Source organism: Rhinolophus ferrumequinum, chromosome 20 (genome assembly GCF_004115265.2).
Source record: "Rhinolophus ferrumequinum isolate MPI-CBG mRhiFer1 chromosome 20, mRhiFer1_v1.p, whole genome shotgun sequence".
NCBI lineage: Eukaryota > Metazoa > Chordata > Mammalia > Chiroptera > Rhinolophidae > Rhinolophus > Rhinolophus ferrumequinum.
Window position 1 is genome coordinate 50,358,315 of NC_046303.1, and position 24,103 is coordinate 50,382,417.

The 24,103-nt window shown below is 44.7% G+C and overlaps 2 protein-coding genes across 7 annotated transcripts in view; one reads left to right on the top strand and one right to left on the bottom strand.

Annotated features, from left to right (window-relative positions):
• The window catches only part of HBP1 (HMG-box transcription factor 1), a 30,196-nt gene extending 23,845 nt beyond the window's left edge, over positions 1-6,351 (top strand). For 2 of the 4 annotated variants that reach the window (XM_033088098.1, XM_033088100.1), the window contains exons 9-11: positions 1,495-1,812; positions 3,980-4,121; positions 5,263-6,351. In XM_033088098.1, coding sequence (XP_032943989.1) covers positions 1,495-1,812; positions 3,980-4,121; positions 5,263-5,280 — 478 coding nt within the window. In that variant the 3' untranslated portion in view covers positions 5,281-6,351. The remainder of the gene's footprint in view (positions 1-1,494; positions 1,813-3,979; positions 4,122-5,262) is intronic. The other 2 variants (XM_033088099.1, XM_033088101.1) reach the window with 1 other exon arrangement.
• Positions 6,352-6,599: 248 nt separating this feature from the next.
• The window catches only part of COG5 (component of oligomeric golgi complex 5), a 313,532-nt gene continuing 296,028 nt past the window's right edge, over positions 6,600-24,103 (bottom strand). For all 3 annotated transcript variants that reach the window (XM_033088094.1, XM_033088097.1, XM_033088095.1), the window contains 3 exons: positions 15,870-15,996; positions 15,321-15,400; positions 6,600-7,334 (listed from right to left, as the gene is read on the bottom strand). In XM_033088094.1, the coding sequence (XP_032943985.1) occupies positions 7,217-7,334; positions 15,321-15,400; positions 15,870-15,996 (325 nt within the window). In that variant the 3' untranslated portion in view covers positions 6,600-7,216. The remainder of the gene's footprint in view (positions 7,335-15,320; positions 15,401-15,869; positions 15,997-24,103) is intronic.

Sequence of the window (24,103 nt, forward strand, 5' to 3'; positions counted from 1 at the left end):
ACCTCATATGCATTCCCTGAGGCAGACACTATTCTTACAGCTAATATGAACCTGTTTTGATGTGTTACCAGAATTTCAGTTTCAGGGAGAGAAGTAGGAGTTGGGTTTAGAATTAAAAAAATGAATACGAGGTTTTCTACTAAGATAAAAAGTAGAAGCAGAAGGAGTTAACACAGTTGGAACAAGAGAGAATTCTTCTCACAGGTGTATCTTTAGACTGTGGTCTACATTGGCTCTAATTGTCAGCTGATGCTTTCAGTTAATATGATTATTTGTTCAATTGAGGTTAGCCAGTGTCAGTGCAGAGGAAGCACCGTGGTGTTGGTGAGGAAGCCCGGGCTTCGGGGTGCACAGACGGACCTGGGTTTGGCTCTAGTAGCTGTGTGGCCTTGGGCGGTAGGACTTCGTCTTTCTTAGCTTGTTCCTTCACGTGAGACAGTAGTGATACCCTCCAAGCAAGCTTGTTGAGATAAGAGATGATCTGAAGAGAGAGTTGCCGTACCTGTATAAACTGAATGTACCAAAGGCCTGGGCGATGTGGGTTTTTACTTTCTAAGTTATTAGGCTGTTATAACAGATGGATGGCCTTTTGGGGAGACTGATACATACTGGGGGGGCCAGAAAATGTATACACATAACTTGTATTCATCTTTTGTTATCGGTATATATATTGAGTATTACAATTTTAACAGTATTTTCCTTTATTTTTTAAAATTTTTTTATTGGGGAATATTGAGGAACAGTGTGTTTTTCCAGGACCCATCAGCTCCAAGTCGTCGTTTTTTCAATCTAGTTGTGGAGGGGCGCAGCTCACTGGCCCGTGTGGGGATTGAACTGGCGACCCTGGTGTTATGAGCACTGCGCTCTGACCACTGAGCCATCCGGCTGCCCCGTTTTTTTCCTTTCTTAAAGTGCGTATACATTTTTTTGGCACCTTCTGTGTATGACTGTATCTAACAGATGATGGCCCAAATTACTCTGCCCTTTCAAGTGCCTTTAGCTGCACTGAACTGCTTCTGACCACCTTCCCCAGCAGTTTGTCGTCTGTAGTCGTTAGTCTGCAGGCCTGGTGTATGTGTGCCACTCCATTTTAATTTTCTAGTTTTAGGCTTCTGTAGGCCAAGAAGTCAGATTATAAAATTTGTCAAAAAGTAAATCTAAAGTAAGAATACATGGGGGTGTGGGATCTGGAGAGATTATGAGTGAAGTATGTGGGTTACAGCAGACTCCTTTGGGGGTGGGGTGCTTGAAGTCTTTTGTTTTGAAACTTTTGTGTTCTCCACAGATTAAAAAAAATAATTTTAGTCAGTGTATTCATAAGCTTTCATCTTACAAGTAACTTCAGTGGTGAAGTTGTTAAAGTAGTTTTGGTAACATTACATAGAGGGAAATACATTGAAATTTCCTATCATACATTAAAGATTTTTTTTAAATCCAGTTTTTACAAAACAGATAATTAAGTTGAACTAAAACCATGTTATAATTTTTTTTAAGCTATGACTTCACGCCTATGGATTCTTCTGCAGTCTACGTGCTAAGTAGTATGGCTCGTCAGCGCCGTGCGTCTCTGTCGTGTGGAGGACCCGGCAGTCAAGACTTTGCAAGATCTGGATTCAGTAAAAACTGTGGCTCCCCTGGACCATCACAGCTCTCATCCAATTCTCTGTATGCGAAAGCCGTCAAAACCCACAGCTCAGGGACTGTGAGTGCCACTTCTCCTAACAAGTGCAAAAGACCAATGAATGCCTTCATGCTTTTTGCCAAAAAATACAGAGTTGAATATACTCAGATGTATCCAGGGAAAGATAACAGGTAAAAATAGTGGTGATTCTGATTGTAATAATTAACACTTCAGTGCAGTTCACAGGAACTGGGACAGTTAAACTTAATGTTCAGTAGCTTTTATTACTGAATTCTATTTTCTTAGGTTGACTTGAAAGTAAAAAGTTTAAGTAGAATTTTTAGGGTTATGTGTAATTATTTTATAATACCTAATAGATAATTAGATTACTAAGTGGTAAGGATCTGGCTTCTAAAATAGTACTAAATGTCATTTGCTTGTTAGAGGACAGACACAGTTGTTGACAGCTGACAGTTCCATCTTCACAGAAAAGCTTTATAGAGAAGCCTAGCACTTTGTGTCAGATCTCAAGGATGTACTGATTTTACAGCCGTCACACTACGGCATATGCAGACGTTAGCAATTTGTAATAACTGCCAGCTTTGTCAAGACTCAACCTAGAGGTGTCCTCAGTAAAGCCCAGAAATACAGATGAACTCGCGTCCTTCCTCTTCTGTTTATGGTGCTCTCACATCATCTCTGCGGTTCTCTACTGCTCATTCCCTCTCACAACAACCAACTTCTCCATGTATAGAAACGAATCATTCAAAACCTCCTAACAAACAAAACCTCCGTTTCCTTTACCCACAAGGTCATGAGAAAAGTCAAATGATTATCCACCGAAATTATCACTTTTGAATTCAGGTTTGAATGTCTCACGAGCTTAATTTTTACATGTATGTATATTATGTATATATTTTGTGATACAATTGACATATAGCATTACATTAGTTGCAGGTGTATAGAGTAATGATTTCAATATGTGTATATATTGCAAAATGATCATGACAATAAGTATGATTAACATTCATCACCATACTAGCTATGAAGTTCCATTCTCTTAGCAGCCGTGCAGTGTTGTTCACTGTACATCACATCCCCGGGACCAACCGGCAGTGCAGTTTGTGCCTTTTGACCACCTTCACCTATTTCATCCCACCCCTTCATCTCCCGTATCTAGTAACCACCAATCTGTTCTCATGAGTTTAATTTTTGTTTACATTTTAAAAAGAGAAGCTTCTTATATCAAATGCATCACTGATTGGGGTATTCATACATATGTGAATGTTTATTGGTTTGTTTGTCTGGTAAATGTGTCAACCAATATGTGGTACCTTTAACCCAGAGACTACAAAAACGGGTTATTTTAGTAAAGGAAGATGCAGTACATTGTTTAATTGCATCAAGTCATTGGATTAAAAAATGTGTTTACTAAACATTTAATTTCTTTTTAAGTAATGGAGCTTCTGAGGTTCTGTTCCTCTAAAGCCCAGATGCCTCTCTAGTGTCCCGTCAGTTACTGGAAATCACTTGTTTATACTTCATGCAGTCATTTCAGGATCTTTTGTTTTGAAATTGTCTTGACAGTATCGTGAAATTAATAGTTAAAAGCTCTTCATAGAAGGAAAATGGTTTATGTGTACGTGTCCTGGATGAGACTATTTAGTAGGTTTGGGACAGGTTAACAAACATAAATAGGAAATACCTTCAGATTTCCATCATGATGTCTTCACAGTTTGACTTCTTGCTTTTGAGTTTATGCAGTTTCCTCGAGGGATAGTACAAATATGGCCTGAGGTTTATCTGGACTTGTCTTAAGAGGGAAACAGTAAGATGTGCGTAGTTAATGTCACCCCATTTTCACTAATGGTTGCATGACTGAAATAAGACTTTTATCATACTTATTTGACAGGTTATGGGCACAGATAGAAAGTAAGAATAGTTTTTTGTATGGGTCAATACTGTATCCTGCTAACGCTGACTGTTGTCTGCCTTAATGTCTTAAACCATGGACCGGGAGAGAGCCAATGGTAATTTAAACCATTTCTTTGAAATAGTAATTTTTCTCTTTAAATTTAAACTTTGTAGAACATCCATTTTGTAGCCATTTTAGATGTCCTTTGGCATTTGGAAATATTGGCACTATTCCAGGAGACTAATTGCCGAGATTGTGATGAATGGACCACATGACTTGAGATTTTACTGGAAATGACTACGATGGTCTTGACCTTTTCCCTCCTCTATGTTGGACAAGATTTTTGTCTTTTAATTTTATATTGCTTCCTGAAGTAGCAGCACTTGACATGAGTTTTATGAAAAACTCTTGCCTTCAGCATTGTGTAAATATTTCTTTTACAGAGCCATAAGTGTGATCCTTGGTGACAGGTGGAAGAAAATGAAGAATGAAGAGAGGAGGATGTATACATTAGAAGCAAAGGCTTTGGCTGAAGAACAGAAACGTTTAAATCCTGACTGTTGGAAAAGGAAAAGAACCAATTCAGTATGTTTCAACAAGCAGTTGCTTAAAATTACCTTGACTTTCCCCCAGAACTGTGCTCGCACGGAGCAGTTATCTAGCCTTTAAAAGCTGTGTTGATGGTGCTCTCAGCAGTTTTATACCTCAGCACCTAATCGTGTTCTCACACCGTCTCATCACGCAGGCCGCCTTTTTACATCAGGCAGTGCCATTGACTCCTTTCGCATGAAAAGTACAAGTCTCAGGCACGCTTAGGAAGCATGTTGGTCATGAAATGCTGAGGTGGAAAAATAACTTTGCAATGTAGTATTTCTAGTTGGATTGAAAAATGGGTGTTACTAACTCAATATCACAGTAGAAATTATTTCTACTTTGGGGTGGTATCACAATAGAAATTATTTCTAAAAAGAAGGCTGGTTAGGAAACAGCCTTTTCCTAATTGGTGAGGGGCAGTACAGATATTGGAGGCATGGGGGGGCAGTCCTAACCAGCCTTCTTGGGGACTTCTGATGTTGCCCAGAATTTCTAAATTAAAACCCTCAGGAAGGAGAAGAAATCGAAACGCCCGGGAAGACTGGTCAAGTTTGCACCGTGCAATGCTGTCTTGGGTAGACGTGCTTCTTAGAACTGCTCCATGACTAGATTAGCGTCCTTCAAGTTGTGTTAATCTAGATTAATTACAAGGAAAGTCACGATAGAACAGAATGAGCTCAGTTTGAACTATCTGCAGATGAAGGGAAGACATGTACAGCAGGAGGGCTGCAGAGGTGTCTGTGATTCTGTGTTTTTGTGCCTCTTTATAGTAACGTGCAGTTCACATCTGTTTACGTTTTTCAAGAATTTCTTTTAAAGAAATAGTGGTCAGATTGCAATCTCAGAGGATGGCTGAACTGGGTTTTTTTGAAGTTCTTTATTACCTTAGGATTCCATGTAGGACTTTGCCTGGATCCCCTTTGAATCCTACTCCATCTCTCTTATCATTTTTATAAATTTTCTAGATGCTTAGGTCATCAAATATTAGCAAACTTTTTTAAATCCCCACCTTTGAGGAAGTGATTTTTAATAGTTTATAAACATCCATCTTAGCTTTTGTAGAATCCATTTATAGAATTACTATCTGTTGCTTTGTAAATATTCACAGAGTTGTTTTTTTTTATCTCCTCAGGGCTCACAACAGCATTGAACCAGGATGCTGACGGGAAGTCTGCATTTGCATAGACACTGACGGGGGGGTGGAAAGACCTAAGAAGATCAAGGTCTCACCATTTGTCCTGAATTCGTGTGACCATAAGATACTGATAGCCTTGAGTCTCGAAATGATTTAATAATAAGAGTGAGGATGTGCTTTCTCCATTAGAGCATTAAGTAAGCTAAAACTATCAACATTGTAAACCAAATTGCCTTATTTTTCTTCCAAACTTCATATATGTCTATCAGGTAATATAGGCTTGAAAATTGATATCCTGTGGTGCTAAAGTACAGTAGAAAGCGGAGAAGTGTATACATGTTTTATTTTAAATTGTACAAAAGGGGAATTTAAAAATATGTAACTGCTGTTCATACATCGGCTCCTTACTGCTTATTAATCTGTATTGTACACATGATGGAATGAAACAGAAGCTGGGGTTGGCCTTTCCTTGAGCAACCATCACATGGCTCAGCATCTGTGCCAAACACAGGCGCTCCTTCTGGCCAGTGCCAAGGGCTGCCGGAACCTTGGCGGGTGGCTGGTGTCAGCGTCCAGCAGGAGAGCCACCTGCTGCAGTTACCCAGGCATGCTGACTTCATGCACCAGGTGGCAGCACCACCCACCGTCCAGTGGAGACGCGGCCCAGGCCACCAGTTCATGGCCCTGGGACGCAGTCGCCGACAGGGTGCTGTTAACAGTTGACACCATTGTATTTTTAAACTGTGTTCTGTATCTCCTCAGCCACATAGCCTAAGTATCTTATTTTGTCATCGTATCTTTATGGTGGGGGCAGACTTTGCACTTACTGCAGTGCAACACTCGCACTTTACTTTTCCTCCAACTGTCAAAAATTAGAGCAAATACATTGGCAATACAGCTGCTTTTGCTCTGAGCTACAATCATGGCTTTTCATGTTACTTAACCACATGGTATTTCTGGTTAGGAATCACAGCTGTAAAATTGATTTCAGTTCATCACACTTCTTCATGATGTTGCCCCTAAATTTTGCACACTATATTCTTGTATATTATTTCAAATAAAATGAAAAAAATTGTTTATCTTTGACTTCTGCTGATTGATCTTGACTGAACTTGATGCATGAGATGTCAGAATAACAGGTTTAGGGGATGGAAAGTAAGTTGCTCATGGGATTTTAAAGCATTAAAGATGTTAACAGAACAAGGGCAATAGAAAAAAACCTAGATTGTCTGCTATTTATAAGAATCTTTGTAGACTAAAAATGGTTTTTATTTTTAATTGGGCAGCCCCAAAGTCTGTTTTAAATAAAACGACACACAAACTGTAAAGCCACTTCTTTTGCTCTATCTTTATTACAGCTATAGTATAACATTTAAACATTTAGCCCTACAGCTTTGCCTTGGGCTATGCCAGTGGTTCCCAAACTTGGTTACATATTGCAAACACTTGGGGATGTTTTTTAAAAATCCTAATGCCTGACTCCTATCCCCAGACGTGTCAATGTGGGGTACAAATCAATATCAGGGTTTTTCTAAAGCTTCCACCAGTAATTCTAATGTGAAACCAGATGTGGGAACCACTGGGCTACATACTCACCTACTGAGGAGGAAGGCTGGTTGGCGGGTGCAGGGTACTTACTATGTGTTATCTACAGGGGGACTCAGGTGATGAGAAAGAAGTTTTAGCCTCAGAGAAGCCTGAAAGGAAAAGAGTAGGATGTCCGGGAAAAATCAGGACCCTGAAGTTTGAAGGTGGTAATGATTTTTGACATTTTATGCTGCTAAAGGTAAAAGGGCTAAAGAGGTAAACAGAAAAAGATCACTAAGCAATACAGAAAAGTCAATTACATTCTTAAAATAGTGGATAATAGCTGTCTTTTAGAGTATGTATTTAGTTTAACTGCCAACCCTGAATGGGTTAGTGCAAAATGGAGATGAAAAAATATTTCATGTTATTGCTGAAGAGCAGATGTCGCTTTTTGAAGCAGCTGAACCATCACGGGATAAACTGGTGCAAATTCTTTGCCTTCTCTACTTTTTACTGACTGGACATAAGCTTCCAGGGCTCCCCTGAAAACCAAAACGAAAGTAACGTCAAAAATTACATAAATAAAACAGCTTATAAAACATGCTATATAGTTTATATAGTATATTTATATATATAGTGTATATATACAGACGGTGCCAAATACACATTTTAAGGAAAAAATTATTAAAATTGCAATACATACTCATAACAAAAGAATACAAGTCATGTATACATTTTTTTGGCACCCTGGTATATACATATATACGTAACCTATATATATACATCATATAAACAGCGTGCCAAAAAAATTAAGGAAAAAACTTACACTGGTGGTAACCACTTTGAGCACCTCTTGTAATTGCGTAAGTCAAATGTGACTTGTATTTATCTTACTGGTATATATTATTACAATATTAATTTTTTCCTTCAAATGTGTATACATTTTTTTGGCACCCTCTGTATATGCACACACATATAGGTATATGAAGTCAGACAAGTTCGTGAACTTGTTGCAACAATGTTGCTAACCTTTTGTGATATCAGAGGGATTATTCATTATGAATTTGTACGAACTGGACAGGTAACCAAGTTTACTATTTGGAAGTGCTGAAAAGGTGAGACCTGAACAATTCACGGCTCTTGCATCACGACAATGCACCAGCTCACACAGCACTGTCTGGGAGGGAGTTTTTAGCCAGTAAACAAATAACTATTGGAACACCCTACTCACCTGATCTGGCCCCCAGTGACTTCTTTACCCAAAGATAAAGGAAATACTGAAAGGACGACATTTTGATGACATTCAAGACATCAAGGGTAATATGACGACGGCTCTGATGGCCATTCCAGAAAGAGTTCCAAAACTGCTTTGAAGGGTGGACTAAGCACTGTTATTGGTGCATAGCTTCCCAAGGGGAGTACTTCGAAGGTGACCACAGTGATATTCAGCAATGAGGTATATAGCACTTTGTCTAGGATGAGCTCACAAACTTGTCTGACCGTGTGTGTGTGTGTGTGTGTGTGTGTGTGTGTGTGTGTGTGTGTCCCATTTCTGGAACTGCTCTGCCCAGTTCCGTAAGCTAAGTGACCAATAGCCTTCAAATATTTACTGGCAGTGTTACTATGGTGAAGGTGCGAAATTAAACATCTTTGGGTCTGCACTGTACTCTCATACAATCAGAGGCTCTGGCCTCTGAGCTGGTTCTCAGTTTCCTTCTTCCATTTCCCTCTTGAGGAGACCTCTGACAAGCCACATGCAGTGTGTGCTATGCAGAGCTCGTGCAGTGGAGGGAGGGGCCTTGGTGCACAGCGTGACACCATTACATGCACTATACCCTTGTTTGACGGAACATGAACCCATAGAAGAAACTGTTCCTGGGCCTGGATTTTTAGCAAATGATGTTATAAGGAGACAGTCTGAATTTAGTCAAGGGAATGTGATACCAGCCAGTTATGATTAATGTCCTCATGAATTAAATTGGTGTTATTTGCAAACTGCCCCCAGGCCACGTCCAGCCATACGCATGTGTCTGTGTTGTCGTGGAGGTTTCACACTGCAGTGGCAGAAATGAAAAGTCCAGACAGAGGCTAAGGCTGGCCAAGCCTAGAATATTTACCGTGTTTCACTGAAAATAAGACCTAACCGGACAATCAGCTCTAATGCGTCTTTTGGAGCAAAAATTAATATGACTATATTAATATGTAAATGTATATATTTATATAAAATTAATACATGACTATAAATATATTAATATAAAACGAATATATTGTATTATACCTGGTCTTGTATAAGACCTGGTCTTAAGTAAAATAAGATGGGGTCTTATATTAATTTTTGCTCCAAAAGACGCATTAGAGCTGATGGTCTGGCTAGGTCTTATTTTTGGGGAAACATGGCAGTATCTGGCCCTTCGAAGAAAAAGTTTTCAATGCCTGAACCAGATAATCTGTTTAAGTGGAGCTAAAAACAATGGTTAGATTATTTTTCATTATTGGTCTAATTCCCAGGTATAACAAATTTTTGTCTTAATCATATTGTTTTAAAAGTTGCACAACTCTGAGATCAGAGCATTTCTCTAAAGATACAAACTAACACAGTTACTCAGCACACAACAGTCTCCAGTCCCATCTCACATGTAATTCTTAACTGGTGGTTTTGCTTCCAAACACTGAAAAGACTAAGCCTTGCTCAGGTTCGTTCATTGCTGTCCTTTAACTGAGGAACACACTGGCTGGAGTCTGCCCAGCTCCTCACTCGCTCTGTGCTCCATGACCCTCCGACTCCACTATCCTTTTCCACAGTCTCAGCTACGAAATAACTGAATCCCCTATCTCTTCCAGCCCTGAACCCCCTCCTGATTTCTGCTTCTACCTGCCGTTCTGCACATTTTTACCTGATTTCTTCCAGGTAACCCTCAAACTCACCTGTCAGAAACCTAGGGAAGTCCAAAGCCACAGAATGAAAGTGTGGCAGCAAGAATGAACCTCATGTAAACTGGGCTTTGGGTGACAGTGGCGTCAGTGTGGGTTCACCGACCGCTACAATGGACCACTGGTGGGGGCTGTGCACGCGATGGGGTGAATAGGAAATCTCTGGACCTTCTCAAATTTGCTGTGAGCTAGACTTGCTCTAAAAATAAAATCTATCAAAAAAACAAAGGAAAAAGAAAAGAAACGTAGGGGACAAAACCACCCACAGGGCAGTGTTCTGCCCACCTTCCCTATTTCACCAAGACACCAACAGCTCCCAAAGGCCTCTATCTAAATAAACGCTTCATCTCACCAGTTACAAGTCTGTCACCTCCTTCGGCATCTCCACGCCAGCCCGCCTGCCCTCTGCTTGTCTGAGTCCTGCCACTTGGGGTCCTGATTACAGCTGCAGCCCGGGGCTGGCATTTACCCTGGTGCCATCTCAGCCCGGTGCTAGTGGACCTGCCACATGATCGATCGCAAGAGCCACTGGCCCGCGCGGCATCCCTGGCCGTGCCCCAGGCCCATCAGGACGACGCTTCGACACAAGCCCACCGAACACCAGCTTCGTCCTCACCCCCACCCTGTCTGTGCCACTTACTGCTGGGTTCTAGACACTTTGCTGTGGCCTAAAAGTGTCCTCTAATCATTAGTTTCCATCGCTTGTGTTAAAACACTGCGCAGAGCAGCTTCACTGTGTGTGACTCCCAGGCAACGCCAGTGCCCCGTGGTGGGGGAGGCGGGTGTGTGAACAGGACTGAACAAAGATGTCTGCCTAACACGGCCAGGCTGCAGAGGCCTGTTGCTCTTTGGCCACACTGAGAATCGCACGGTTACGAGACACATCCTCTTAGGCCCTTCTCCGTACCTTCCTTACCCTTCGAGTGCCCTTAGGACCCGGCTCAGATGTGCTCTTTCTGATAAAGCCTTTCCAAACCCCAGGCAGCACAAAAGAACTGAAGCCACCTGCGTCACACGCATTTGTGGGAAGGGCTCTGATTTGCACCAGCAGCCCTGACGCAGCAGGACCCCCACATCTGGGATCCCTACAGGCTGGCTTCATGCTCTGCTCAGGGCACAACTACTTCAAATGGGGAACGTGGGGCTGGCGGCTCTTGTTTGAGGAGCACAGCTGCAGTATCAGGCTCTGCCCCGCTAGCCGGAGGTGTGCTTTGGGCCACATTTGGGCCTGTTTGCTCACCTTCACCTACATGGTATAGTTATGAGAATGAAAAGACTGCACTCTGAAACGCCCAGCTCTTCCAGGTACAGATATGTACTATGAAGCGCTCAGAAGACCCCTCCTTCATACTTTCAGGCGGCCGCAGATTCTCCATGTAACTGAGCAAGACGCGTACACTTCACCACATAACAGTGGACGCTGGCAGTCCGTTCATTGGTAAGTTTCCCTCCTACGAGGTAAGAACTTTAAAGGTTGGGGCTGTTTAGTTCATTCACGTAGACCCAGAACCAAGTGCTTCACAAATGCATGATGAATGAATTTTAAAAATGAATTAGAAATACAGGAAGATAGAACTGTAATGAAAAAGTGAGGACAAAAGTGCAGAAGAAAGTAAAAGAGAAACATGAGTATTGGGGTCCTCAAAGACGCAAAGGCATGCGAAATGGAATTTAATGCTGTTAGAGAATGTTTTGTGAGCTGCCTTAGTTCATGTCACAGCTGAGCCTTAATGAAGCTATTTCTTTATGAAAAAAAGAAAAAAACTTGCTTCTTTTAGTAACACTTTTCAAGTTGCAATGGCATCGTAGGCTATCACCTCAGTCCTGCAGATTCCTACACACCAGAAAAATCCCCAATGGCCCCAGCTGTCTTTAAGACAATGGTATATGTCTATCAGTCTAAGAAATTAGTCTAAGAAAAAGTTCTCAGCATTTCTGCTTGTTCTGTGGTGAACAGATTAGATCCATTTTATCTAATGGACAAAAAAATTGACTTAGCAATTTCATTTGCATTCACAAAGGTACGACATTATATGAACTACACAATATGTAGAAGAAAACTCAGAAATTAGTTTGGTTAGTTTTTTTGGTATTCATCAAAAACACTATCAGAACTACTGGAAGAAAAACAGATTAGAGCTGCCCTCCCACATCAAATCAGAGCAAGATTTTCAAGCAATTACTAAATTACTTCATTTACTTGAGCAAAACATCAGCTATCTTGGAAGCCAGGACAAGCATTATGTAAGAATTCGTCCCAACTCTAGTTTGCAACCAAAATAAACAGATTATTAAAGTTACCCTTATTGAAAAAAATTAGTACGGGAATTGTGCAAACAATTAGTGGAGGAACGGGTTGTGGCAACATGGCAACACTGCTCAATGTGATATAAACTAGCCAAGCAGAGGCTTTTATGGAACAAAATTGGGTTTTGCCCGTCATTAAATACCAGTATGCACACATGGCATCAAAGTGTAGCACATGCCTTCGCTCGGCAGGTAAAACCCCGGCTTTCCTGGGCTCCACCCTCCCTTCTGGTCTCATCTCAGGCACCCAGTTTCCAGAACTGTAGGTATCTAGTGCCACAGGGACACCAGGGGAGACTGAACATCCTCCTCCATCCACGGGACCTGCGGCTTCGCTGATGGACAGGACGCGAGGAATGGCTCCCCGCTGGGGCCCCTGGGAGGGCTGGAGGGCAGGGGGTCCAAGGACACATCTGGCACCGAGAATTGCCTCACGATGGTATAAGAAATACAAATAGGCAAAGAACGTCTGCACTTTTGACACCATAAAGGTGTTCTACTAAGACTAAGGAAAAGCAAAGAGGGACGCACAGAATAACAAGAGTCGCTCTGTTGCAAATATCAAGAGTCAATGAGTTTGAGGCCAATTCTGCCAGTTCTGCAGAGCCTGAGAAATCTTTGCAACTAAAACTCAGTCTTCCTCTTTACTGAAAGCACATTCAACATTTACAGTTGCACGCAGGTCGCAGCCTCCGCCCCTGAGGGCACACACGTCTGGTACCTGCCTGCTGGGCACAGAGGAGGTGCAACCCCCAACTTACACCACTGGCTCCATGTCTCAGTGATTACTCTGATTTTAAAATTAACTTGACAAGTACCCATTCAAGCTATAGAGAAACATCTGGTGTCAAAAGGAAATAAAAAGGTGGGCAGAAGAGTTCATTGTTTGCCAGTTAGCAGCAGTGGCCACACGCTCCTCGGTTTGCCCTACTTTACAACAACCTAATATTGTGCTGGGAGGAACAGATGAGTATATAACAAGGTTTTCCCAAAAGCAAAACAAATGTACTGACATTTAAAGAGCAATACTTACCCTGGGCTTATCTAAGGGGAAAGAAATCCGCCCCCATCCTCAGCATGTGGGGACAAGGCTGGTTATGCAGAAACAGATGAGAGAGAACATTCTCTAGGACGAATCCCCTCCCCGCTGCCCACGACCAGGGCTTCACCAGGAGTGAGGTGGCTGGAATCTCCTGGAGGCGGGGGGCCCGATTTCCTGCTCAGAGCATGAAGGCTCTGATACCAGACAAATGTGGAATGATGGATAGGTCTTATTTAAAAAGCACAACACTATTTCTTAGCACGATTTTCAGTTACTAAATATAGGCTCAGCAACAGCACTGCTGATGAAATCACCCAGGAGACATTTTCAAAGAGAAGCAAAAGAAAACAGATTTCTGATGTGTCCACAGCAGGACAACTGTTGTAGATGAACTCACTCCAATGTAAGAAGACAAAGATGAAACCTGTTCAATTAACTGAATCCTAAATCCTCTTCTATTATCAAGTGGGCTGCAGCTGAGTGGGTCTGAGACTCGGAACAAAGCCTCTACAAAGACACCCCAAATCTCTGAGTGGGCCCCGAGCCCTTCCCTCCCTACGCCGCCTTCTGCGGGCAGTGGTCACCAGTCCCTGAACTGCTGGCAGGCTCCCTGGTGTCTGTGCCATTTTCTGGTCAGATGCTCAGAGCTGACAGGAGTTAACCGATAAGCAGGATGAAGAGCAGGGGCTGCGCTAATCTCTTCATTCACCCACGCGCCCCGGGGGCCAGTGGCTCACCTGGGCTCAGTGCACCCCCACCCCCCACCCCCGGAGCCGATGGGCTGATATTCCTCAGTGATCTCTCCTCGAGTCCTTCAGCCTCGGCTGTGCTGGGGAACTGCCTGATGCAAGGTCCCACCCCCGGCCTCAACACCAGGAGTTTTCAAAGCCTGAAGGGGATTCTCACGTGCCGACGTGACTGGGAACTGCACCACCCATCAGCCCTGCTCTGGCCGGGGGAACCCCAGCCGTCACCGGCACTCAGGCAGAGAAAGGCTTGTCTGTGCTCTGCTCCCCCCGGGGGGAGCTTGAATGGCTGCCAGAGCCACGTGAGAGGCACGACTGACTGCTTCGGAGGATGAGGTGGGTGGCAGAGGAGCTGAACGACGACTCACAGGTTGTCTGTCCAGCTTGGCTGGAGGTGAAGGTGACACCTCAGCAAGATAGGCAGTCTAGAAGAATGCGCAGGTTTGAGAGGAATGATGATTTCTTTTTGACATTTTGTGACTGAGATTTCTGTGGGACTTTGACGACATATGACAGCAAGTTTGCTGGCTGGGATCCTGGGCAATCAAGGTGAGGCACAGCCCTGGGAGCCACTGGGATAGAAGAGATCACTAGAGTCACTAGAGTCATAGATGAGCTTACCTGGGGACCAAAATACAGATAGAACAGGAAGGAGACAAGCCAGGAACAAACTGGGAAATGATGGCATTTAAGGAGTGGACAGCAGACAATTCAGCAAATGAGACTGAGGGAAAAATGCCCAGAAAGGTTAGGACAGAAACATAACCGTGATGTCCTGGAATCGCTGAGGCAGCCTGTGTCCTCAGGGCCGAGTACACAGTCGGCCTCAATGGCAATGGGTTTAATCAGTCAGTCAATGAGGGGTTTCAAGAAGGAAGCGGTGGTCGACTGCAGCGAGAGCTGCAGGGTGTAAGCTAAGGACAGGTGCTGGGGTTTGGTGGCAAGGCCTCTGGAGATTTTGGAGAGCAGTGTCAGACGAGAATGCTTCATAAATCACATGCGACAGTCAACGCCCCCAACCTCGGCGTGGCGGGGGTGCAGGAGTGTGCGTGGAGGGCACGTGCTACCTAGTAAGTGCCTACTGGACTGCTCTTGCTTCCTGCTAATAACTGTAGCACACTAGAGAATTTTAAGTTTACTCGTATCTGTGCTCCACCAGCTCAATAACTGCAGCATGTGGAAGTGAAGCAGAAATGTGGAACTGCTCACAGCAAGGGGTCTGCTCACAGCCCAGCAGGTTTCCAGCACCGGAAGTGCACGGCAATTTGGGCTGCAGGAGGCAGGGGCCGCGCAACAGGGACGTGGACGGAAATGCAGGTGAAAGACGCGGGCAGCAAATCGCTGTGCCCGCAGCTCCCACTGTCTGGGCCCCAGCCGCCTGCACCTGTGCACTGAGGTGGCCCCAGAGGTGCCGTCGCGCGTACACGTCCACCCACTTCCCCTGAGATCCCTACTCGTCCTGAGCTTCCAGAACAAACAGATGCCCTGAAATATGGCTTTACCTGATGAGGAGAAGCCTGTCTTTTTCAGATGGATGGTCATCCAGCCACTGGGAGAAGCGAGCGTGGGACCATTCAGCCCTCTGCAGGGGGGACAGAATTAGAGAAGAGAGAGTGCACATGCATTCTTCAGTGAACGGCAGCAAGAGATGGTTCAAAACCTGCTCTTAAGGATGCCAAGGAGAAAGCCCCCCAGCACGTGCCTGAGGGAAGGTGGCACAGCCCTTGGGGAGCCTTCCCAACTCCCAAGGAGCTTCTGGACTTGCCAGTGAAAGGTGGGTCAGCAAAGAAAATGGGGCCTCCATCAAAAAACCGCAAATAAATGTAAATTATTTGTGTCATTATTATTTAAAGGGCTAGTTCTGGATTCACTGGGTAATTCTTACAATGCTGAGAAAGCAGCGGCAGGGCAGTGGGAGTTTTCCTTCCTAAATGATTCACTGCTAAGACAGAAATCCAGGACTGAGTAAGAAAGAGAAGGCGGGGAGCACATCCAGGGAGTGGGGGCTCTGTGCTCAGACTCCTGAGAGGGTTGTGGCTGCAGGTGATTACCTGGAAGGGGGATTTCAGCTCAGCCGGTGCTCTCGTGAACAAAAACTGAATAGCGATGCTGAACGGAATAACGTCCCCCAGTGCGGGACTACTGGCCAGGTGTTCACTGGTCTGGAAGAGCAGTGGTCTAAAGAAAGAAAAAGCAGAAGTTATCCGCGCTTGTCAATCCTGAGGAAGTGCCGTGGTGGAAGACCCACACAGCGGATGGGGGTGCAGCGGCCCTCGGCAGCAGCAGAGGAGTAAGGGCGCTCTTCCCGCCCTGGCGAACTCTTAACCATTCTCCCCACCTGCAGCGGGGACACACGCACATCCACGCACGCCGGCAGGGGACCCCAGCTCGCTGGCCTGTGTGGCTCACTTTGCTTCCAGGTGGCTCGGGCAAACCCCCTCGTGGAGCGCATGTGATTCACAGGCTAAATTCAGAGAACACAGGAAAGCCTTCAACTAGTTACCACCAATAGGTTCTCCTCTTGGTCAAAACTTTCAGCTTTCATTTTCAATAAAATCCTTCTTTGGGCTATAATCTAAGGTGGGTAAATTTAAACATTTCTACACAACTTTTCAAAGGGCAATTATGTCCGTGTATACACAAAATTATTTCTCTGCTGAACACTCTATCAGGTCTATGCCAGCTCTCTTCTAACGACTGCATGTCGGGGGCCACCAGCCCCCCTTCCCCAGGAGCGTGCGACCAGATCCACACCCCTACCAGTCATCAGCGCCTTGTCACAAGGCCGGCAACGCAAATGGGAAACTCTTATTGCCCCCTCCTTACTGGCTCTGGGCTCTGAGGGACAAGAGCAGATTAGAGGCCAAGCTGTGGAGCCTGCGTGTCCAGAGGTAGGACGGCAGCAACGCGAGCTGACAGCAGCAAGGACGCGGAAGCGCGAAGCACTGAGTCCCGGGCTCTCCTCCCCGTGGCGAGGACTCCAGCTACGCTGAGAGCCTGCAAAACCAGACCAGCGTCTTCCTCACACTGACGTCTCGTCAGCAGTGTTCTTGTTAGGTCCAGAGTATTACTGAAAGAATGTCCTTATATTAGCCATTCTCTAAGTAAAATCTATCTCCGGTAAGGATTCTAATTTTAACTGTTTCATCAAATAACACTTACCAGCAATTTATTTTACTTAGTTATTGCAGAAACATTTCAGTTCGTGTGTGTTGCCCATCACAAGAAACCCATAAAGCTCCACACCAGACACTGGACGGGAGTGTGACTTGGGTCTTCCACGGCCGCCCTGGGGGCGTAGCACACTCGCCTTGAAAAATTTTGAGGCCCAAATCATCTCACAGTATTTCAAGCTACAGAGCTTCAGGCAACAAGTCAAGCACCCAATCAGATCTGAGGGATTTTGGTTTTGTGTGGCGGCATCTCTGGGAGTCCTGCTCTGTGGCGGCTGGCACTGCCTCCACCTGGGTGGACGTTTCCAGCTTTACCAACAGCGCGGCGATCACAGCACCTGCTACCACCTACAGCGCTTAACGTGTCCGGCAGTGTTTGAGAAGCTTCCTACATGGGAACTCATTTATTCCTCTAAACAACCCTATGAAGTGGGGGCTCCCATGCTCTCACTTTGCGGACAGCTCAACTGAGGGGTGGAGAAATTAGGTACGAGACAGGAGAGCACAGAGCAGGGACCCAACCAGGCAGCTGGCTCTTCATTTCGCCCACAGCCTCTTCTAGCATCTCGACAACAGCGACTGCTTGCCCTGTTTTCAAAACAGATGAATTCTCAGGGAGAAACAAGAATCCCTGGAGTAAGGACCATTTCAAACCGTCAACCACTCACATAGAAAACCCTATCTAAAAATAATGTTTCCAGGACACCCATGCAATTATCGTCTCTTTAGGTACCCCAAATTCTTTCTTTGGGTCAAACTGGACCCGTTACCTACATACTTGAGTCATATCATCAGAGCCTCTCTTGTAATAATTTCCTCCTTGGGCAGGACCGTAAGTTCCTGAGGTCTCCGGAAGCTGACGGGTGGAATGCAGATGAAGCTGCACCCCAGCTCCACTCCCACAGACGGGCAGGGGAAGCTGAAACCTCTCACAGCCTGTGGTCCTGGGGGTGGAACAGCTGGCATTCCCAGCCAGCTCCCTGGGACCCTGAATCGAGCCTGTGGCCCAGCAGTCTGCTTTCTGCACCACAGATAAGGGATAAAGGGCCAAGAGGTGGGGGGCACAAACCCCCACGCCCCCTGCCCCCCACACTCCGGCACACCTGAAAGGCCGCTCTGAGGACTGTGGGGAGACAGGGGAACCCATGCCTCCACTTTCCGCCCTGCCGTCCCTGTCCCCACACGATCTGGCGGGATTTACCCAGAACTGTAGTTCACGACACGAGACCCGGGACTGACTGCAGAACAGCCCTGTGGACTCTTTCCTGCCTCTGCTACAGCAACATGCCTAAGAATGTCCATCCCCATCTCCCTGGTGCTCCCCGTATGAAACCCCACGGACAAGGGCTTCAGAATTAAATGTTAAGAAACACTGAATTTTCTCGTAGGAATAGACATCCTTCCTTTCTTTCGAAAATGAGAATTACCTTGCTGATTCTGTTTCTCTTTTATCTCTAGCTTCAGGAAGCTTAAAGTCAAATTTGAAGCTTACCTATAGCAATTAAATTGGTTTTATGGTTTGAATATTTGTGTTTTTTCTTTATTTTCCTTCAATATATCCTGATGCAAACTGCAAACAATACAATGGCAGAAAGGGAAGGACAGGAAGGAGGGAGGGAGATGGAGAGAGAACCACTGTGTGACATGTCATGTCTCGCTGGCCCATGCCCACCGAGGCCACTGGCTGAGATGCCTGCATAAGCCAGTCTGGTAAAACCCAGCTCTTTTTAAATTGGGGTCTTTTGGTCAATCACCTGTCCCTTTGGAGCTCTGAGTCACAGCAGTTATTTTTCTGCCAAAACTAAATCTTCCACTCTAGCCACTAACAAGACTGCCAAAACGCCACAGAAAGCAAAACTGAATCTGATTCCATATTATGCGTCACTGACATAATTACTTGTAAACATCAAACGCAGACATTTTATTTCTGGTGCTTTTTTAAGAGTCTGACAGAACACAGCATGAGAACCTTCCTTTCTCCCTGAACCCAAGTGCAATCTGAAATACTGGCAATTTAAAAAAACAAAGTACCATCTGAGGTGATACAAGGAAAAAAAAGAAATTAACTAATGTGTTATGAAATGCAGATACTCCAAATGCCATAACATCATTCTTAGAGAAAAATATAGCAGCACTTTCAAAGTTCAACTTTACAGCCAGCAGGTAGTCTTAATTAATCAAGTATTAAGTCCCATTAGAAAAAATTGCATTTCTAGTAGGAGATCTCCACATTAAGTGACTCACGCTATGAAGCTGTCAGTCTTCTGTTAGGGCCAATTACAAAGTGATGGAAGCCGGAAGTCCTGCTGCGCCCGGGCCCACATCTAGTGGTGGCCCAGGCCTCCTGCACCGCTCACTGCAAACCTCCTGGTGAGGGGCCTGGGAAGACTATGCACTGAGATCTGGAACCAGTCCAGAAACGAGAGGAAATGGAAGGAAAAAATCCCCCGTGTGCAGGACACGAGCACCTTCTGAGAGCAGGAAGGGGAGAGATGAGTGTCAGAGGCCAACAGGAAGTCAGCGCCTTGTGGGAGCTACTTTAGGGAGGCCCAGATATTGTGGCAGGGGGCCATGTGGCTCCCAGACGAGAGTGAAGCAGGCCTGTAACGGGGGCTGAGTCAGGGCTCCTAGTAGAGAGGTTAGAGGACTCCCAGGTTCCTTCCTTAGAGTCTAAATTGTCAATCTTAGGAGACCAGGTTGAAAAGGAGGCAGGGATTTCAGGCAGACATTCTCTAGAATGAAAGGGTGCATTTGGCTCAACATTGCAGATGCGTCTCCTGGAAGCCTATACATGGTGAAGGTGACAGAGGGAGTGGGGGTGGGGGCGGAGGTTTGACAGCATATTCTCTTTAAGTTTTCTGACACTTTTCCTGGATGATTCACAGAAGCATTCAAATGCTGTACTAGGACAAGAGTGCAAACACCAGGAATTTCTGCAATAAGACATGGGGTGTGGTGGTTCCAAGCGTGGGCTTTGGGATCCGGCTGCCCTGTGTTTGAAGTGCAGCTTTGCAATTCTCAGTTTTCAGATGCGCAGCCCGGGCAACCTCCATTCTCCCAGCATCAACTGCATTTAGCACAGGCTTAGCAAAGAAAGTGCTTAAATGATGAGTGCTAGAATAAACACTGTGATACACTAAATACCCACCCTCCCTGTTCACTGGGTGCTCCTAGCACTGTCAAAGTACTGGCCCAAGAGGGGCTGCCTTCTGGCTACAATGCTGGAATCTCGAACTTAGAATTAAGAATCCAGAAACCCTGGGGAAATAGTTATTTCAGGGCATTGATTCACAAGCGGAAAGTGAGGACAACATACTTTTAGCACTTAGTGCTAAAAGTGCTAAAAACAGCAGCTTGCAGGGATGGCTGCCTTTTAGTCCTACATACACGCAGGCATGGAGGGTTGAGATTTCAAGCAGCAGAAAATCACTAATACAAATTGTAGACATGGAAAACCCTCACCACACCTACAATTAAATAGTTGACATGATTTCTAGTCAAGGTGGCGGAGCAGGTGGAGCCCTGCTTGCCTTCTCTCACACCCACAGGAAGGTTGCAGCTAACTGCACAGCACCCATTGCTGGGGTTCCCTGGGATCTAGCTGAGCAGAGGCCCTGCAGCCGAGGACACACAGAGGAGGCCGCCTCGAGACGGGTGGGAGGGCGGACATGCAGCAGGCTGGTCCTACACCATGTGTGGAAGCTGGATAGCAGGAGGCATGTCTTGGCTATAGACTCTGGAGGGCAAGGGGCCCCACCTTGCAAGAGGCTCCACAGCCCAGGGTTCCAGTACCTAGAGGAGAGGTCCCCACAACTTCTGGCTATAAGGACCGGTGGAAACTGTGGCTGAGTGGGACGGAGGGCTGTTGGAGTCCCATGTGTTTCTCTTGAAGGGCCCATGTGCAGACTTTCTCACTGACAGACTTGCTCACTCTGAGCTCCAGTGCTGGGGCAGTGGCTCAAGGGGTTCCAGGGACATGCAGAGAGGAACTGAACTGTCTGGCTTTCGAGAAAGGGCTGGAGGGGCAACTTTCTACCAGACAGAAGTGCTGGCAGAAGCCATTGTTCCTTTGTTGAGTCCTTCCGCCACCCTGCCTCTAGGCACAGTTGGGTGCCATATCTGAGTCTCCATCAACCTGGCTAACACTGATCACCCTGCTCTGGTGACTCCCCAAGACCTCACCCCACCTAACTTGTGGTCACACCCAAACTGCTTCCAGTGGCTTTTCCATACAAACAGCCTGTCTTGGTTCATGCTGTGTACTTTCTTAAAATCTCACAAACCCCAAACATGCAGCATCTAGCTTCAGTGTCCCGTACCTCTTGTGAGCAGCCCCAAGCCTGGCACTAGAGGCAGCCGGCTTCGGTTCAGGACTTGGCCTCTCCCAGGTACCTCCAAGCCTAGCATAGGTAGCTTCCATCTGTAGATTGCTTTGTGGCTCAGCCAGGTGGCCCCAGGCAGGGCACAGGCTGTGGCTGAACTTGGCCTAGAGTGGAGGGGCCCTCCCAGGAGGCCCTGGGGCTGGCACACCCAGTGGCCTGCTTCAGACCAAGCTGAGCCAGACCATGACCCGCTCACCTCCTAGGGCAAAACACCCAAAGGGAAGACTGGGAAGGCACCAGAGTCCTGCTAAAGTGAATCCTGCTCTGTAGGGTCAGCCCCTGCACTCCTCCACTGTAAACAACTCCTCCACTGTAGTCACAGCCAGTCCTCACAACCCATCAGCCTGAGGGTCAATCCCTCCCAATGATGTGCAAACAGGAACCAAGGCTCAACTACAAGAGGAAAACACACAAAACCCACACCAAGGACATACATGGAGCACCTGGCTCAGGTGACCAGGGAAACTGTACCATTGGGTCCCAGGACACGTACTACACATAAGGCCACTCTACTAAGACCAGGAGGCACAGCAGCCATATCTAACATATAGAAACAAACCCAGGCAGGTAGCCAAAATGGGTAGAGAAAGAAAAAAAAAAAAAGGAATGGAAAAAAAAAAAAACAGAACAAAACTCAAGAAAAAGATTTATACACAATGGAGACAAGCTATCTACCAGATGCAGAGTTCAAAACTGTGGTTATAAGGATGCTCAGTGATCTCAGGGAGAACTTCAACAAAGAGAAAGGAAACATAAAAATGGAGATAGAAAACATAAAAAGAACCCATCAGAAATGAAGAACATAATAAATGAAATGAAGACTACATTGCAGGGAATCAAAAGTACATCACATGAAACAAAGGCTCGAATCAGTGTTTTGTAAGACAGGATAGCAGAAAACCTCTAGTAAGAACAGCAAAAAGAAAAAAAGAGTCCAAAAAAGAAAAAAATCAGGGTAGTTTAGGGGACCTCTGGGACAACATCAAGAATATCAACATTCTCATCACAGTGTTACCAGAAGGATGAGAAGAGAGCAAGGAACTGAAAACCTATTTGGAGCAATATGACTGAAAAATTCCCTAACTTGGTAAAGGAAATAGACATACAAGCCCAGGAAGTGCAGAGAGTCCCAAACAAGATGAACCCAAACAGGCCACACCAAAACATATCATAATTAAAATGCCGAAGATTAAAGACACAGAGAGAATCCTAAAAGCAGCAAGAGAAAAGCAGTTAGTTACCTACAAGGGAGCTCACATAAGATTGTCAGCTGATTTCTCAAGAGAAACTTTGCAGGCCAGAAGGAATTGGCACTAAATATTCAAAGTAATGAAAAGCAAGGACCTACAACCAAGATTATTCTACCCAGCAAAGCTATCATTTAGAATCAAAGGTCAGATAAAGAGCTTTCCAGACAAGAAAAAGCCAAAGGAGTTCATCACCACCAAACCAGTACTACAAAAAATGTTAGAAGGACTTCTTTAAGAAGAAAAAGAGGAAGCACTTTTCTCAGTCTGTTGAGATCTTGCTTCCTGGCGTACCTCTGTTTGGCTCATATAAACTCTAATAAACTCTTAGAAAAAAATCTCTAAAAAAACAAGAAAAAAAGATCAAAGACATGAATAATAAAATGTCAACAACTATATATCTATCAACAATTACTTTAAATATAAACGGATCAAGTGCTCCCATCAAAAGATAAGGTGCCTGAATGGATAAGAAAACAAAACCCTTGCTGCCTACAAGAGACTCACTTCAGATTGAAAGACACACAGAGACTGAAAGTAAAGGGATGGAAAATATATTTCATGAAAATGGGAAAGAAAATAAAAATCTGGAGTAGCAATATTTATACCAGACAATATAGACTTTAAAACAAAGGTTATAACAAGAGACAAAGAAGGACCCAGTAATCCCACTTGTGGGTACTTATCTGAGGAAACCCAAAACACTACTTTGAAGGGACATGTGCATCCACATGTTCATTGCAGCATTGTTTGCAATGGACAAAATATGGAGGCAGCCTCGGTGTCCATCAATGGATGAATGGATAAACAAGAGATGGTATATGTGTGTTTGTGTGTGTGTGTGTGTGTATATACATATGTTTATAGGTATACACATATGTATACACACACACACACACACACACACATACACATATATATATACATATATACACACAATGGAATATTACTCAGCCATAAAAAAAACAATGAAATCTTGCCATCTGCAACAACATGGATGGACCTAGAGGGTATTGTGCTAAGTGGAGTAAGTCAGACAGAGAAAGGCAAATTTCATATGATTTCATTTACATGTGGAAACTAAACGACAAAACAAACAAACAAACAGAAACAAACTCATAGATACAGAGAACATTTTGATAGTTGCCAGATGGGAGAAGGTTAGGGGTGGGTTAAAAAAGGGAAGGGATTAAGAAGTACAAATTGGTAGTTACACAGTAGTCATGGGGATGTAGGGTATAGCATAAGGAATGTAGTGAGTAATATTGAAATTACTACTGTGTTTCCTCCAAAATAAGACCTAGCCGGACAATCAGCTCTAATGCGTCTTTTGGAGCAAAAATTAATGTAAGACCAGGTATTATATTATACTATACTATATTATATTATATTACATATTATAAGACCCAGTCTTATATTATAGTAAAATAAGACCGGGTCTTATATTAATTTTTGCTCCAAAAGACACATTAGAGCTGCCTGT